This window comes from Rutidosis leptorrhynchoides, chromosome 7, assembly GCF_046630445.1.
Source record: "Rutidosis leptorrhynchoides isolate AG116_Rl617_1_P2 chromosome 7, CSIRO_AGI_Rlap_v1, whole genome shotgun sequence".
Lineage (NCBI taxonomy): Eukaryota > Viridiplantae > Streptophyta > Magnoliopsida > Asterales > Asteraceae > Rutidosis > Rutidosis leptorrhynchoides.
In genome coordinates, this window is record NC_092339.1 from 332,265,683 (window position 1) to 332,278,777 (window position 13,095).

Sequence of the window (13,095 nt, forward strand, 5' to 3'; positions counted from 1 at the left end):
GAGAGTTTTCTTATCTTCCTTAATTTTAATCTTTCTTTGTTTTCTCCCTCATTCAGTATGCCTCCCAAACCTTTGAATATTCTTCATGACGTGTTGCGTGCACCCAGCAACGTTGATCAAGCCTATCTTGATAGGGTTTACTATATATGCCATCGATTACGAGACCTAGGGCTGGTGATACCCAGATCACAACACCGTGTGTGGACCTCCACCAAATCATTGTGCTATTTATTTTAGACCTTTCGAGGTATCAAATCTTAGGTATCAATTCACTCATTTCTTCATGAAGGTCCTTAACTTTTACCATCTCAGCATTGCACGTTTGCATCCCAATGGCGTTCGTTCAATCGTTTTGTTTGAAATGTATTTTAATAGCTTACGGATGGTCTTGAGTTTGAATATTTTCAGAAGCATATTCTGACTGACATCATACCGTAAAGGGTTGTATACATTTACTGACGAGATTGATTTTCTTGGGGAGCCGCCGGTGATTGCAGATAATTGGGTGCAATCGTTTGTTTTTGCGAAGTCTGCTGATTTTTCGATGAGGGATGAGGAGTCTTATTTGTTTAGGTCCGTGACTGTGCGAGAACCGAAACAGCTGTCGTAATTAGGTGAGGATATGGTTGACCAATTGAAGGGCCTGAAAATCCCTCAAAGGATATATAACAAGAACGTGTTGGTGATGGCAAATGTTGGCAATAATTGGAGACATTCTGACAGGATCCCTATTGCTCGTAGAGGTGGAAGAGGTATGTACCCATGCAATTTTTCTATTCTTTCATAACTGTGGTTTATGGAATGACATTTATGAGTTTTGCAGAGTTGACCGTTTCGGAGTTTCTCTGATCGGAGAGTCTAGACGGAATGGTCTTTACCAACAAGGTGGTAGAGGGTGTGGTCCCGGCATCTACTAGCCGTTGTCGGGCGTCTTCTCCTGGTGACCTGGAGTCTTCAAATGGAGGCTCTTCAGAAGGTAGGTTGACTCGCCGCACTAGGCGTCGAACTGAGCCGGCCGTGGTGAATGAAGGTATATGCTTTTCATATTTTTATCGGCTTGTGTCTGTTCGAATGTTGTGTACTAACTAGTTTTTCTGTGTAGGTCGTGCCGGTGTTGTTCTAGCAGGGATGCAAGCATCCGTTCCCATGGTACCCTTGTTGGGGGGGTTGTCCCCCGGGAGAGAATTGAACCGGTTGTGGAGGAGAGACGGGTGGGTGAGGAAGAGACGGTTGTTGAAAGAGAGTCAGTTCAAGGGCACCATCCTGGCAAGGAACCTGCTGTGGAGGCTTCAGATTCTCGTCCGCAGCTAGCGACCAATGCCGAGGAGAATGTTTATGTCTTGCTCGACTACAATATTGAGCCATTCCGTGATCTTCTTCACTGTACTTCTTCTGACTATCCAGTTTATAGGGAGTATCTGAATTTTATTACCTTTCCGGCCCTGAAAGAGGCGCTAGCTGCTCTTTCTGCCACATAGGCACGGCATTTGCGCTCCCAGTTTGCCGTATTCGCCCAACATCTCGGATGAATTAGATCGGAGCGAGGCTGATGCTGGTGGTATTCATGATCATTGTGTGATGTTTGAAAATGACAATCGGCGTGTGGCGGAATTGTTGGGGACTATAGCCCGTCTCGAGAGGGAGTTGGCGTCAACAAAGGAAGCCTTGGACCACCCCGAGATGAGTTACAGGTTTCCCAGGAGGCCTTGGAAGCTTCGAAGGCGGCCCTTGCCCGGGAGCGGGAAAAGGTCGCCCTTCTCTCTGATGATAATAATAAGTTATCAAAGAAAGCGTCGGCAACACTGGGTAAGCTTACCCGCCTGCAACATGGTATACCAGTAGTTTTTTCCCGCCTACTGAAGTCCTCCATTGTTCATCAACCGTTCAATGCCTTTATTGAGGCCATCAAGAAGTTAACTACTTTTGAGGTGTTAAGGCGAGTACAGTGTTTCTTGTCGACTGGTAGCGTAGCCTAAAAGATGAAGAACGATTTAAGCGCTACTTGTGTTCAAGACTGCCGCCGAGCGCATGAGGCTCTCGGCCAGATTAGTTTTGATGAATTGGACAAGATCTGTAGGGATGAGAACTCATCTGTGGAGGATATTTTAAACTACCAACCGTAGAGATATGCACTCGGTTGTGTTTTTTGTTATGAATGTAATGTTTTTTCATTTTGTTGTTAAACTAGTTTATTTTCATATGAGTTGTTTGTTGTGTCATGACAATAACGTAGATATCTAGACTATGTGTGAGTATGGTCGATATGTTTATACGGTAAAACCGGACAATCAATGATATGGTCGGACACCCTCATCATCCGAGAAGGTTCTTCGAGAGGTGTCCTCCTACTAACGAAAGCTAGAAGGCATTTCTTCTGGCGGTAGGTCTGAAATATGCCAAAAGACTTTTGATTGTGTTTATGTCATATTCAGAGTCGTTACAATGTATAAGTATATAAAATGAAACTTTATTGATGACTTATACATAGAAATAATTTGAGTACATAAGTGTGATGTATCGCTACTCTCCGGGTGGGTGATCAGTCCTCCCGGTTGCAAGTAAGTTACACATGGTATTTCATTAAATGAAAAGCGTGCCAAGGGCGTTGTATCGGAACTCCGTCTGGTGTTTCCAGGTAGTATGTGCCATAGTCAGTTATGCCGATAACCCTATACGGTCCTTCCCATTGTGGGCCCAATTTTCTGACATCTTGCTGTCGGCTGGCCTCATTGCTTCGTAACACTAACTCGTTTAGCTGAAAGTCCAGTGGCTTGACTTTTTTATCATAGTGGTTTGCAATTTTTTGCTTCATTTCGGCTTGCTGGATATGTGCTATTGTCCGCCGTTCTTTAAGAGCATCCAAGTTTTCTCATAATGTTTCGTCATTTTGTTGTTCATCGAATGTTGTTATTCGGTTAGTTAGGACATGCATTTCAGCCAGGATAACAGCTTCAGTGCCGTATACCATACTGAAAGGTGTTTCATTTGTACTATCTTTTGGTGTTGTCCGGTGTGCCCATAGTACGTGTTGGAGTTCGTCCACCCATCCTTGTCGGTGTTTACTTAGTCTTGCCTTTATGCTGGCAACGCTGTCCCTGTTAGTGACTTCGACTTGCCCGTTAGCCTGTGGGTATGCCATGGAAGTGAATGACTGCTGTATATCCATGTCTATGCACCAATCTTTAAAAGGATTGTGTGCAAATTGTGTGCCATTGTCGCTGACTATCTCGCGTGGTAAGCAGAAATGATAAACGATGTCTTCCCATACAAAGGTTAGGATTTTCCTTCCGGTAATTGTGCTTAGTGGTCTTGCTTCAACCCACTTTGTAAAGTAATCAATTGCGACGACTAGGAACTTGACATTTCCGACACCTCTTGGGAATGGACCAACAATGTCGATTCCCCATTTACAGAACAGCCAAGCGGCGTGTATAGGAACCATGTTACGGCGAGGGGATCGGTTGACAGGAGCATGTATTTGACACGCCTCGCAGTTTATGATTAGATCGTATGTGTCCCGGTACATGTGTGGCCAGAAATAACCCATTCTTTTGATCCTGCTGACTATTTTTTGGTAGCCGAAGTGTGTCAAGCAGGCTCCTTCATGCATTTCTTGTATGATCTCTTTGGCCTGCGCTGGCCCAACGCATCTTAAATAAGGCTCTGTGAATGATTTTCTATACATGATGCCATCTTTAAAGTTATACATTGGTGCCCGCATTCGTATCCTACGGGCTTGTAGCTTATCTTCCGGGAGGGTTCCATTGGCAAGGTATTTTATGAAAGGTGTCATCCAATATTCGTTTTCTGTCGTGATTGTTGCCACGAGGGTATCCTCATCAGTTGACTTTCTTTCTAGGACTTCCACCATAACCTTTTTGGTGAAGTGGTCATAAAGCAAAGAGGCAAGCTTGCTTAAAGCATCTGCTTTCTTGTTACGATTACGGGGTATTTGCTTTATTTCAAATGCCGCTAATGTTTTGGTTAGTGTCTTTGTAAGCTCTAGGTATTTTTGCATCGATGTATCTCTTGCTTCGAAACTACTGTTTAACTGGCTTGCTACCAGTTGCGAGTCGATGTAAGCCTTGAGTTGTTGTACATCAATGCTTTTTGCCAAGCGTAATCTGGCTATTAGGGCCTCGTACTCGGCCTCATTTTTTGAGGTGGCGAACATAAGCTGGATAACGTAGGTTATTTCTTCTCCGTTTGGGGAAACGAGGAGTATACCTATACCGGCCCCCTCCTTACTCGATGCTCCGTCTGTATATAATTCCCAGAATTCGTCCATGTCCCTTCTTGTGACGGTGGTTTCACCTTGTTTAACCATATCAGAGGGGAGCTCTACCAGGAAGTCGGCTATGACTTGGCCCTTGATTGAATGTCTCGGGGGAAAGTTGATTTCATGCTCGCCAAGTTCTATTGCCCACTTCGACATTCTTCCAGAAATCTCCGGTCTAGTCAGGATGTGTTTGATCGGTTGGTCCGTAAAAACTTGTATCGGATGTGCTTGAAAATATCGACGTAACCACCGTGCCGTGTGCTCTAAGGCGTAAATTAGTTTTCCATGGGTAGTTTACTTCTCCATTTTGTAACACCTTGCTTACGAAGTATACTGGCATTTAAGCTTTTCCTCTGTCGGTAATTAGTACCAAGCTGATTGCCTCAAAGGAGGCGACAAGGTATACCGTGAGGGTTTCTCTCGGTCTTGGTGCCGTTAACGTGGGAAGTTCTTTTAAGAATGCCTTTACATCCTGGAAGGCCTTCTCGGCTTGATCCATCCAGACGAAGTCTTTCTTGCTCAAGCAGCCCTTTAATGTTTGGAAGAAAGGAAGGGATCTGTCGGCAGCCCGTGATAGGAACCTTGTTAGTGTCGCTAGCTTCCCATTTAAGCTTTGCACGTCTTTTTTATTCCTGGGCGACTGCATGTTTTCGATTGCTTGAATTTTCTTCGGGTTCGCCTTGATTCCTCTCAGAGTAATCGTGAAGCCTAAGAAATGGCCTTCCTCTATTCCGAAAGAGCATTTTGATGGATTTAGCTTCATATTGATTTTGCGTAGTGAATCAAACATTTCGATGATATCTAAAATCATTTGTTCTTCTGTTTTGCTTTTGATGACGATGTCGTCCATATATGCTTCGATATTTCATCCGATTTGGTCATGAAATGCTTTGTTTATTACCTGTTGGTATGTTTCTCCAGCATTCTTTAGTCCAAATGGCATTTTGGTATAACAAAAGATGCCTTTGTTTGTGAAGAATGCGGTTTTTTTTCGTCCACATCTCCCATTGGGATTTGCTGGTAGCCCCTGTACGCATCCAGGAAGCTTAAAAACCTGAAACCCGAGAGGGACTCAACTTTCCAGTCGATTTCTGGCAGAGGGTAGTTGTCTTTTGGACATACTTTGTTGATGTCCTTGTAGTCGACACACATGCGCCAAGAGCCATCTGCCTTTTTTACCATCACGGGATATGCCACCCATGTCTGATATTTTACTTTCTGCATTATACCAGCATCGACCAGGCGTTGTACTTCGTTATCCAGGAATTCACTTCGTTCTAACGCCATTGCTCTTTTCTTTTGGACAACCGGTGTGATGTTCGGGTTAACGTTTAGCCGGTGCTGTGCTATCTCGCGAGGGACCCCCGTCATGTCAGACGGCTCTCAGGCGAAGACATCGATATTTGCCGCTAGAAGTTTGAAAAGTTTATCCGTTGCATTAACGCTCAAAGTCATTCCGATCTGGATCCTTTGTTCCGGGTATTTAGGATTCGGTGGCACGTGGCCGTCAGCATGCACTATGATGTGATCTGCACCTTTAAAGGTTGCTATGCCGGCTGGGGTTGGAATTTTTAACATGCCGTGTACTGTGGAAGTGATTGCTCCAAATTTTTGCATGGCGTTACGCCCAAGGATGACGTTGTACTGGGAATCTGTTTTGACAATTGAGAATTCTATGTCCGCCGTGCTTTGAAAAGGTAGTTTACCTAGTACAACCTCCAGTGTGATGGCGCCTACTTATCACAACCCTACTTTTTTTGTTATATTTTATCATTTATTATTTAACGTCCGTTAATTGTTATTCGTGCCACGTCATTTCTATGACCTATATTATTATTTTAGTAATAATATATTAATTATTATGTGTTATGTGAATATTTGTATTCATATTTTAAATCGTACGTTTCTACGTATCGTGGATTTCTATCCGGCGAATCTTTTCGGTTTTCAAACCAACGGTCAAAATTTTGGGATTTTTAAATCCAAATTATTTTTAATATAAAGTTTTAAATTCATATGATTATATATAGTGTTTATATATTTTATTCGTCATGTATTTGTTATCTCTCCGAATAATTAATCGCGTAGCGGTGTTTTCGCGTTTCGGGCTTCGATCGGGCGTTCGGGCCACAAGCAATTGCACATTATTTAAAAATGGCCCACTGGGGGGCCCACCCTACCCCCCAATCATCCGAACCCCATGAAGAGGGGAGTGCCTTTCTTTTTTTGCCATTTTACATTGTTACTTCACATTTCATTTTTCATAAAACCTAATCTATATTTTTTTTTGCTCTCATTTTCTCCTCCCCTCTCCCTTGGTGCTGTCACCTATCACCACCACAATCATCATCACCTTCATCCAAAATAATACTTGGATCAAGAAGCTTTCAACATAATCGGATTCTACACAACGATCTCTACGCGTTCATACTCTTTGATTCTTGATGAGGGTATAAACCCTAACCCTAACTTTTTTATTTTTCTTTAATTTTTTTGTTTTTATATGTTATTATGATAGTATAGTGCTTGTATGATGTTGGATTATTGATTGTATGCGTAGAATCACTCGTTAATTCATGATTTTGGTTTGATTGATTTGGGGACAGAGGAGTATTTGGTCATTTCTGTAAACTTAACTGATGTATTTTTAAACTTAAAGTGTTTAGATGTGTTCCTCTCATCAAGACATTAATTTTAGACTCCGGCTTCATGTTATTTCGATTCCCGGAACTTAAGATATGATTAAAATGGTGTTTTCATGAAATCAAAACATAAAAACGAGTGTGTTCAGGTTTGGTCCAACTTTTTGACCATTTTTGGAGTCTCTAGGGTGTACTAGTGTGTTAGGATTGATGATTGGATGAACATTCATGTTCGGGTCATCGAAATCCGAGCAACGGATCACCCGTTATGACTAAAACATGTTTTTGAACGGATTAAAGCTCCAAGTTGATATATGGCTGTTGGTCATGACTTGGGGGATATTCTTGGGGTGTTCTTGAGTACACTAGTGTGGAGGGTGGTTTGGTTAGGTGAAGATATATATAAGACTTGGCGAAAACCGATACTCGGGACTCAAGTTATGACCCGATGAACTTTTAATTAAAACTTATGGTTATGAACTAATACTTATGACATAATAAATGATTTTCATTATTAATAAATTACTTATGATATAAAAAGTAATTATTTTAATTTAAGACTTATGATATACATATTTAATATATCATTTATTAATTACATTATGATTAATTAAACATTTAATTAAATTTATGATTAATAATACTTTTATTATTAATGAAAAATACTTATTGTAAGTATTAAACTTATGTCATGAGATTATTATAATAAGACTTATAATAATGAATTAATTATTTAATTATTATAAGGCTTAGTTATTATTTAATTATAATTTAATCATTAAATACTTATGATTTAATAATTATAATTTGAAACTTATGATATGATTAATAATTCATTATTAATTAATAATACATATGATATGATTAAAAATTATTATTAATTAATAATACTTATATTATGATTAATATTTAATTAATTAATTAAATACTTATGTTATATTAATTATATCATTTAAACTTATGTTAACTTTAATAATTCATTTTAATTTAATTAAACTTATGTTATGACATGATTATACATTGATGACTTTAAATAACATTATAACTTATATTATTAATAAAACTTATACTTTAAAATTTAATGTTGACTATGTTATATCAAGGTTGACTTTTTAGTTGACTTTCAGTTGACTTTACTTTCAGTTGACTTTTGTTGACTTTCTAATTAAGGAAACCTTCCTAAATTATAAACTTTCCAAAAATAGCAACTTTTTAAATATGGAAACTTTCCAAAAATAGAAACTTTCCTAAAATAGAAACTTTCCTAAAATAGAAACTTTTCAAAAATGGAAACCTGCTAAAAATAGAAACTTTCTAAAAATAGAAAGTACGTGTCCTTACGCTGTTCTGATCAAACCGAAGCATACTGAGTGTTGTTCTATGTCTACTTGCAACAAGTACTATAGCTATCATACTAAGACTTGACCTAAGTTAGTTATTTAAATCTACCTGATTTATTTATAGGTCGGCGTTGTGATCATTCTTGATCACTTTACTTCGTTTGTTGTTTATTTTTTGTGTGGTTACTTCATTTTCTTTAAGGTGAGTTATAGTCCCATTTTTCATACTTTCAAAGTATTTTTGGGATGTGATTACATGCATTTTGTTTTACGTTTAGACACAAGTGGCAATTAAATTTAAATTATTCATTATGAGTTGAACGAAAATATTCCCTAGTCTAGTAACTGTAATCACTGGTTTTTACTGGTGAACGCGAATCCTATGGATAGATCTATCGGGCTTAACAGCCCCATTTCGAGCTAGTCGCGCTAGCAATTTATAATCGGAATGTATTAGTACTTCGTATTTATTTGAAGATACACCTGTTCAGTGTATATATTGTGTTTGGCAAGGGTAAGTAAATGGTTAAGTGGTTACCAGGTGGCTCATAGATAATGGAATAATATTTTATGTTTTCTAACATCTTAAATCTTGTGGTCTAAAGTTTATTCATTTATTTAAACCTATAATTCACTCAACATTTTTGTTGACAGTTTACTCGCATGTTTTCACAGGTACTTGATTTGTTTGGTGCTTCCGCTGTGTTAGAAGTGTCTGCATGCATTTGGGCAGATTTTGTTAAACAATTTATGAAACATTAAACTTGCATTCTCTTTTTGGATATTTAAACTTGTGGGTATTTGGTTGGCTATGTTTTATGTCAACTTTGGATATTTAATATGTTAGTTTTGTTTAAACTACATATTTTGGTAAATTTCCTTTTTGGGAAACTTTTTGAATGAAAGAATGCAATGTTGTTTATTAAATTCATTTAACGTTCGATCAAGCTGTGGGACCAAGTGACGGAGCCGTTAAGTGTATTAACGGGGCCATCACAGTTGGTATCAGAGCTCTGGTTGTAGGGAACTAGGTGGTCATAATGTGGTCAACCCGTGGTTTTTAGGGTGCATTAGAGTCTAGTCTACAGCCCAGACTTTCTTGTTATAGCATTATTATGCATTTCATTTCATATGAGGAATAATTATAAGTTATTACTTATGTCAATTCTATTTTTGTATGTGGCTTGTGGTTTTACTGTTTGCAGATGTCGGCTTCGAGCAACAATTTCGTTCCTGCTCCTGTTTCCCAGTCTGCCGCTCGTCGTTCACGACAGCCTCGCCTGAGAGATCCTGTTAACTACTACATGGCTACTATCACTCATATGACTAGAGCGTATACGAATGAGACTCGTATTGATGCTCTTAGCGACTGTATGCGTGTCTTGCCACATACAGAGGTGATGGATGAGATTAGAGCTGATATGGATACGTTCGTTAGCTTCAAGCATAGGATTGAGTTCGAGACTAGGAAGCATAACTGAGAGGTGGACGCTAAGTTCAAGGCTTTTGAGAGCGTGGTTCGTGGTCTGAAGACGGAGTTGGAGGAGGTGAAAGGAAAGTTGAGGAAGTATGAGACTCATACCGGCCCATCTTTCACACCCGCTCTAAGCAGATGTGATGTGATGATATCATGACTGATTATTTTATTTCATGGACTATTTATCCTTTTTATACATTCATTTTTGGGTGATGTACGGTGTTTTACCGAGGATTTTGTTATGGGATATTTTCATTTATGTATGGATGGTTATTTCTTTTATGACATATGTTATCATTATCATATTTTATTCCTGATGTTGTGACTCTTGGCATGTCATATTATGCGTAATATAGTTCATGTATGTTAGGTGCTATGTATGTTGTATGATTTTTTGTCATAAATATGTATGCATGTGGTGACTATTTCTATAACTATCATAACTATCATGTTATTACTCATAGTGTTCATTGACTATTATTTTAATAGTTAATCTTTTTGTGTTTGGTCTATTCCTTTCTAACACTGGTATTATTCCTAGTACTAACGGTTGTGTTATTCTGTTTTGAGGATCATGCCTCCCCGTGAGTCCAACGAAGCTCGTATGCAACGCCTAATTTCTGAAGGGATAGCAGCTGCTATGGCAGCTAATGCTAATGTCAATGCCAACAATCAGGTGGGATGCTCCCACAAGACTTTCATGGCTAGTCGTCCACAAGAATTCAGTGGCACCGAAGGATCCATTGGACTTACTCGTTGGTTTGAGAAGGTTGAGTCTATTTTTTGGGTTAGTAGAGTCCGTGATGAGGACAAGGTTAGTTTCGCCAGCTGCACTCTCAAAGACAGTGCTTTAACTTGGTGGAATAATTTGGTTAGCAGTTTGGGTAATGATGTTGCTTATGGTTTGTCTTGGAATGATTTTAAAGAGAGGATGATCACCCGTTATCGTCCCAGGGGTGAACTTAAGAAGTTGGAGACTGAACTTAAGAACTTGAAGATGAAGGGCACCGATTTAGATGCCTATGAGCAAAGGTTCTTTGAATTGACGTTGTTGTGTCCAAATGCGTATGCTGATGAGGACCGTAAGATTGAAGCTTATAATGATGAGTTACCTGAGCAGATTGAGCATGAGGTTGAGTCTAGTGAGCCTCAGACTATTGAAGCTGCCATGTCTATGGCGTATAAACTTAATGATAAGATTTTGAGGAGAAGTAAGAAAGCCGTGACTGATGCCAGTGAGGAAGTTGTTAAAAAGGAGTTTAATGGGAAAAGGAAGTGGGATAACAACCGCAACCAGAACCAAAGTCAGCAGAAGAAACAAGATACTTCTAGTTCTAATAACCGTAATCAGCGTGTTTGTCCGCGATGTTATAAGGCTCATGATGGTTATTGTACGGTTACTTGTAAGAGGTGTTCCAAGCAGGGATACATTGCTAAAGATTGTACGGTGGTTATGCCGGGTGCTGCTACTCCTGCTGCTAGTGGTGGTAATAATGGTGGTAACAATGGTGGTAATGGTAATGGGAAGTCGAGAAATGGTGGAAATCAGAAAGTTTGTTATGAATGTGGTAAGTCGGGGCATTTCCGTGATGCCTGCCCTAATAAGAAGACCACTGAGAATGCACGTGGAAGGGCGTTCAACATTAATGCCAGGGATACTGAGGAATATTGATGTGTAAAATCTACTATATAATTTATCTCTGGAAAATGCTGGGTTAAAGATTACTGCACACTAACGGGGAGTGTACCCGATCGTGCAATAGTGTAAAGTTGGTAATTCCGAAATCGTTCCAAGGATAGTTTAAATGTGAGAATTAAGATTGCAACTAATGGAAATAAACTAAGTTAATCTATGAAAATTTAAAGTACGAGATAATTGGTTTTTGTGGCTATTTAACGATTAGCCAAATCTAGGATAGATCAAAAGTAAAAGACAATATTTTTAGTTTTTAAGTTTAAATAAATGAAATTGCAGACTCAACGAAAAATAAAGATAATTGAATTCAATAGATAAAAGAATGTTCGCCTAGATCTCCTATTCGCAGTGTTAGATGATTTGTGATTAAGCACTAGTTTATTTATCAATTCGTGCAATTACGGAGTCGGTTTACCCAGAGTTTCCTTTTAGCAAACACGTTAAACTAGGATTTATTGGCTTAGGGTTCCCTTTACCCAAAGACCTCTTTCGTTTGTGATTTAGTAATTAACTAATTATAAGATTAAGATTCAATTGGTTACGCATTCGCTCCACACAATTCACCCCTATTTTGTTCAATCTATGTTACCCGGTTTACCCCTTGGTCCAGCAAGCACCCAATTGATTAAGACAAATCAATTGAAAATAAGTTCTCTAAATTGAAACAGGGTTCCCTTTGTTCAAACAAGATCACTAATCAATCCAAGTAACAAATATCAAATCCCATAAGAATGGTTCTTAATCAAAACTCATAATTATCATGTATTAATCAAATTAAACATTAAAGTATCATCCAAACACATACGAATATTCAATCTAGACAAACATTAAAGAACTTAGCCAACAATCATGGCTAAAAACAAAATCACAATCAAAATAATAGAAGAATTCATTGTTTGAAACAAAGAGATAAACCTAATAGATGATTGAATCTTGAACGATGAACGAATCGAAGCACGTTCCCGTAATGATTGAAGCGTTAGAATGATCTTGGGATTCTCCAAAAATTACCCTTTTTCGTCAAAAAGCTGCTGCAAATCGTCTGGGAGTAAGATATGATCATTAAGGTAAAAATTCGTGCTATAAATACCCAATTTCTGAAGTCGGCTGGAGGTGGAGCGGCGCTCCATATGTTGAGCGGCGCTCAGTTTAACTAAAATCTGATCTGTTGAACTGAAAAACCCCCGACCTCAATTTTATGCCTACTGGAGCGGCGCTCCATGTTTTTGAGCGGCGCTCTAGGCCCAATTTGCTGAATCCAAGCTGAAAACTCAGTAAATCCATCCAAACTCGAATTGAACCAATCTCTTTCACTCGTTTACATAGAAAATGTAATGACCCGGAAATTTCCGACCAAATTTAAACCCTAATCTTTATATGTTTCCGACACGATAAGCAAAAATCTGTAATGTTGAGTCTAGAAAGTTTGAAATCTCTATTTGGATAATCAGTTACCCTTTGACCAAGCCTGACGATTCACGAACCATTATTTATAAATAGGTACACATATATTTAAATATATGAATATTATGAGATATGATTTGAAAATAAGTTATATGAATTATAGCTTTGTTAAAAAAAATATAATTAGAATCTATTTGTTTAATTTTAACATTTAGTATTTTTACTTGGGGTTGGGAGCTCATAATTAATTTAATTTT

The 13,095-nt window shown here is 38.6% G+C and overlaps 1 protein-coding gene across 1 annotated transcript; it reads right to left on the minus strand.

Moving 5' to 3' along the window:
• Positions 1–2,869: 2,869 nt before the first annotated feature.
• On the minus strand, positions 2,870–4,435 carry LOC139860306 (uncharacterized). The gene has a single exon (XM_071849070.1). The coding sequence runs from the start codon at positions 4,433–4,435 to the stop codon at positions 2,870–2,872; it is 1,566 nt and encodes a 521-aa protein (XP_071705171.1).
• Between the last annotated feature and the right edge of the window lie 8,660 nt (positions 4,436–13,095).

Coding starts and splice junctions, on each gene's coding strand:
- LOC139860306 (XM_071849070.1), bottom strand. CDS start 4,435: ATGTCGAAGTGGGCAATAGAACTTGGCGAGCATGAAATCAACTTTCCC.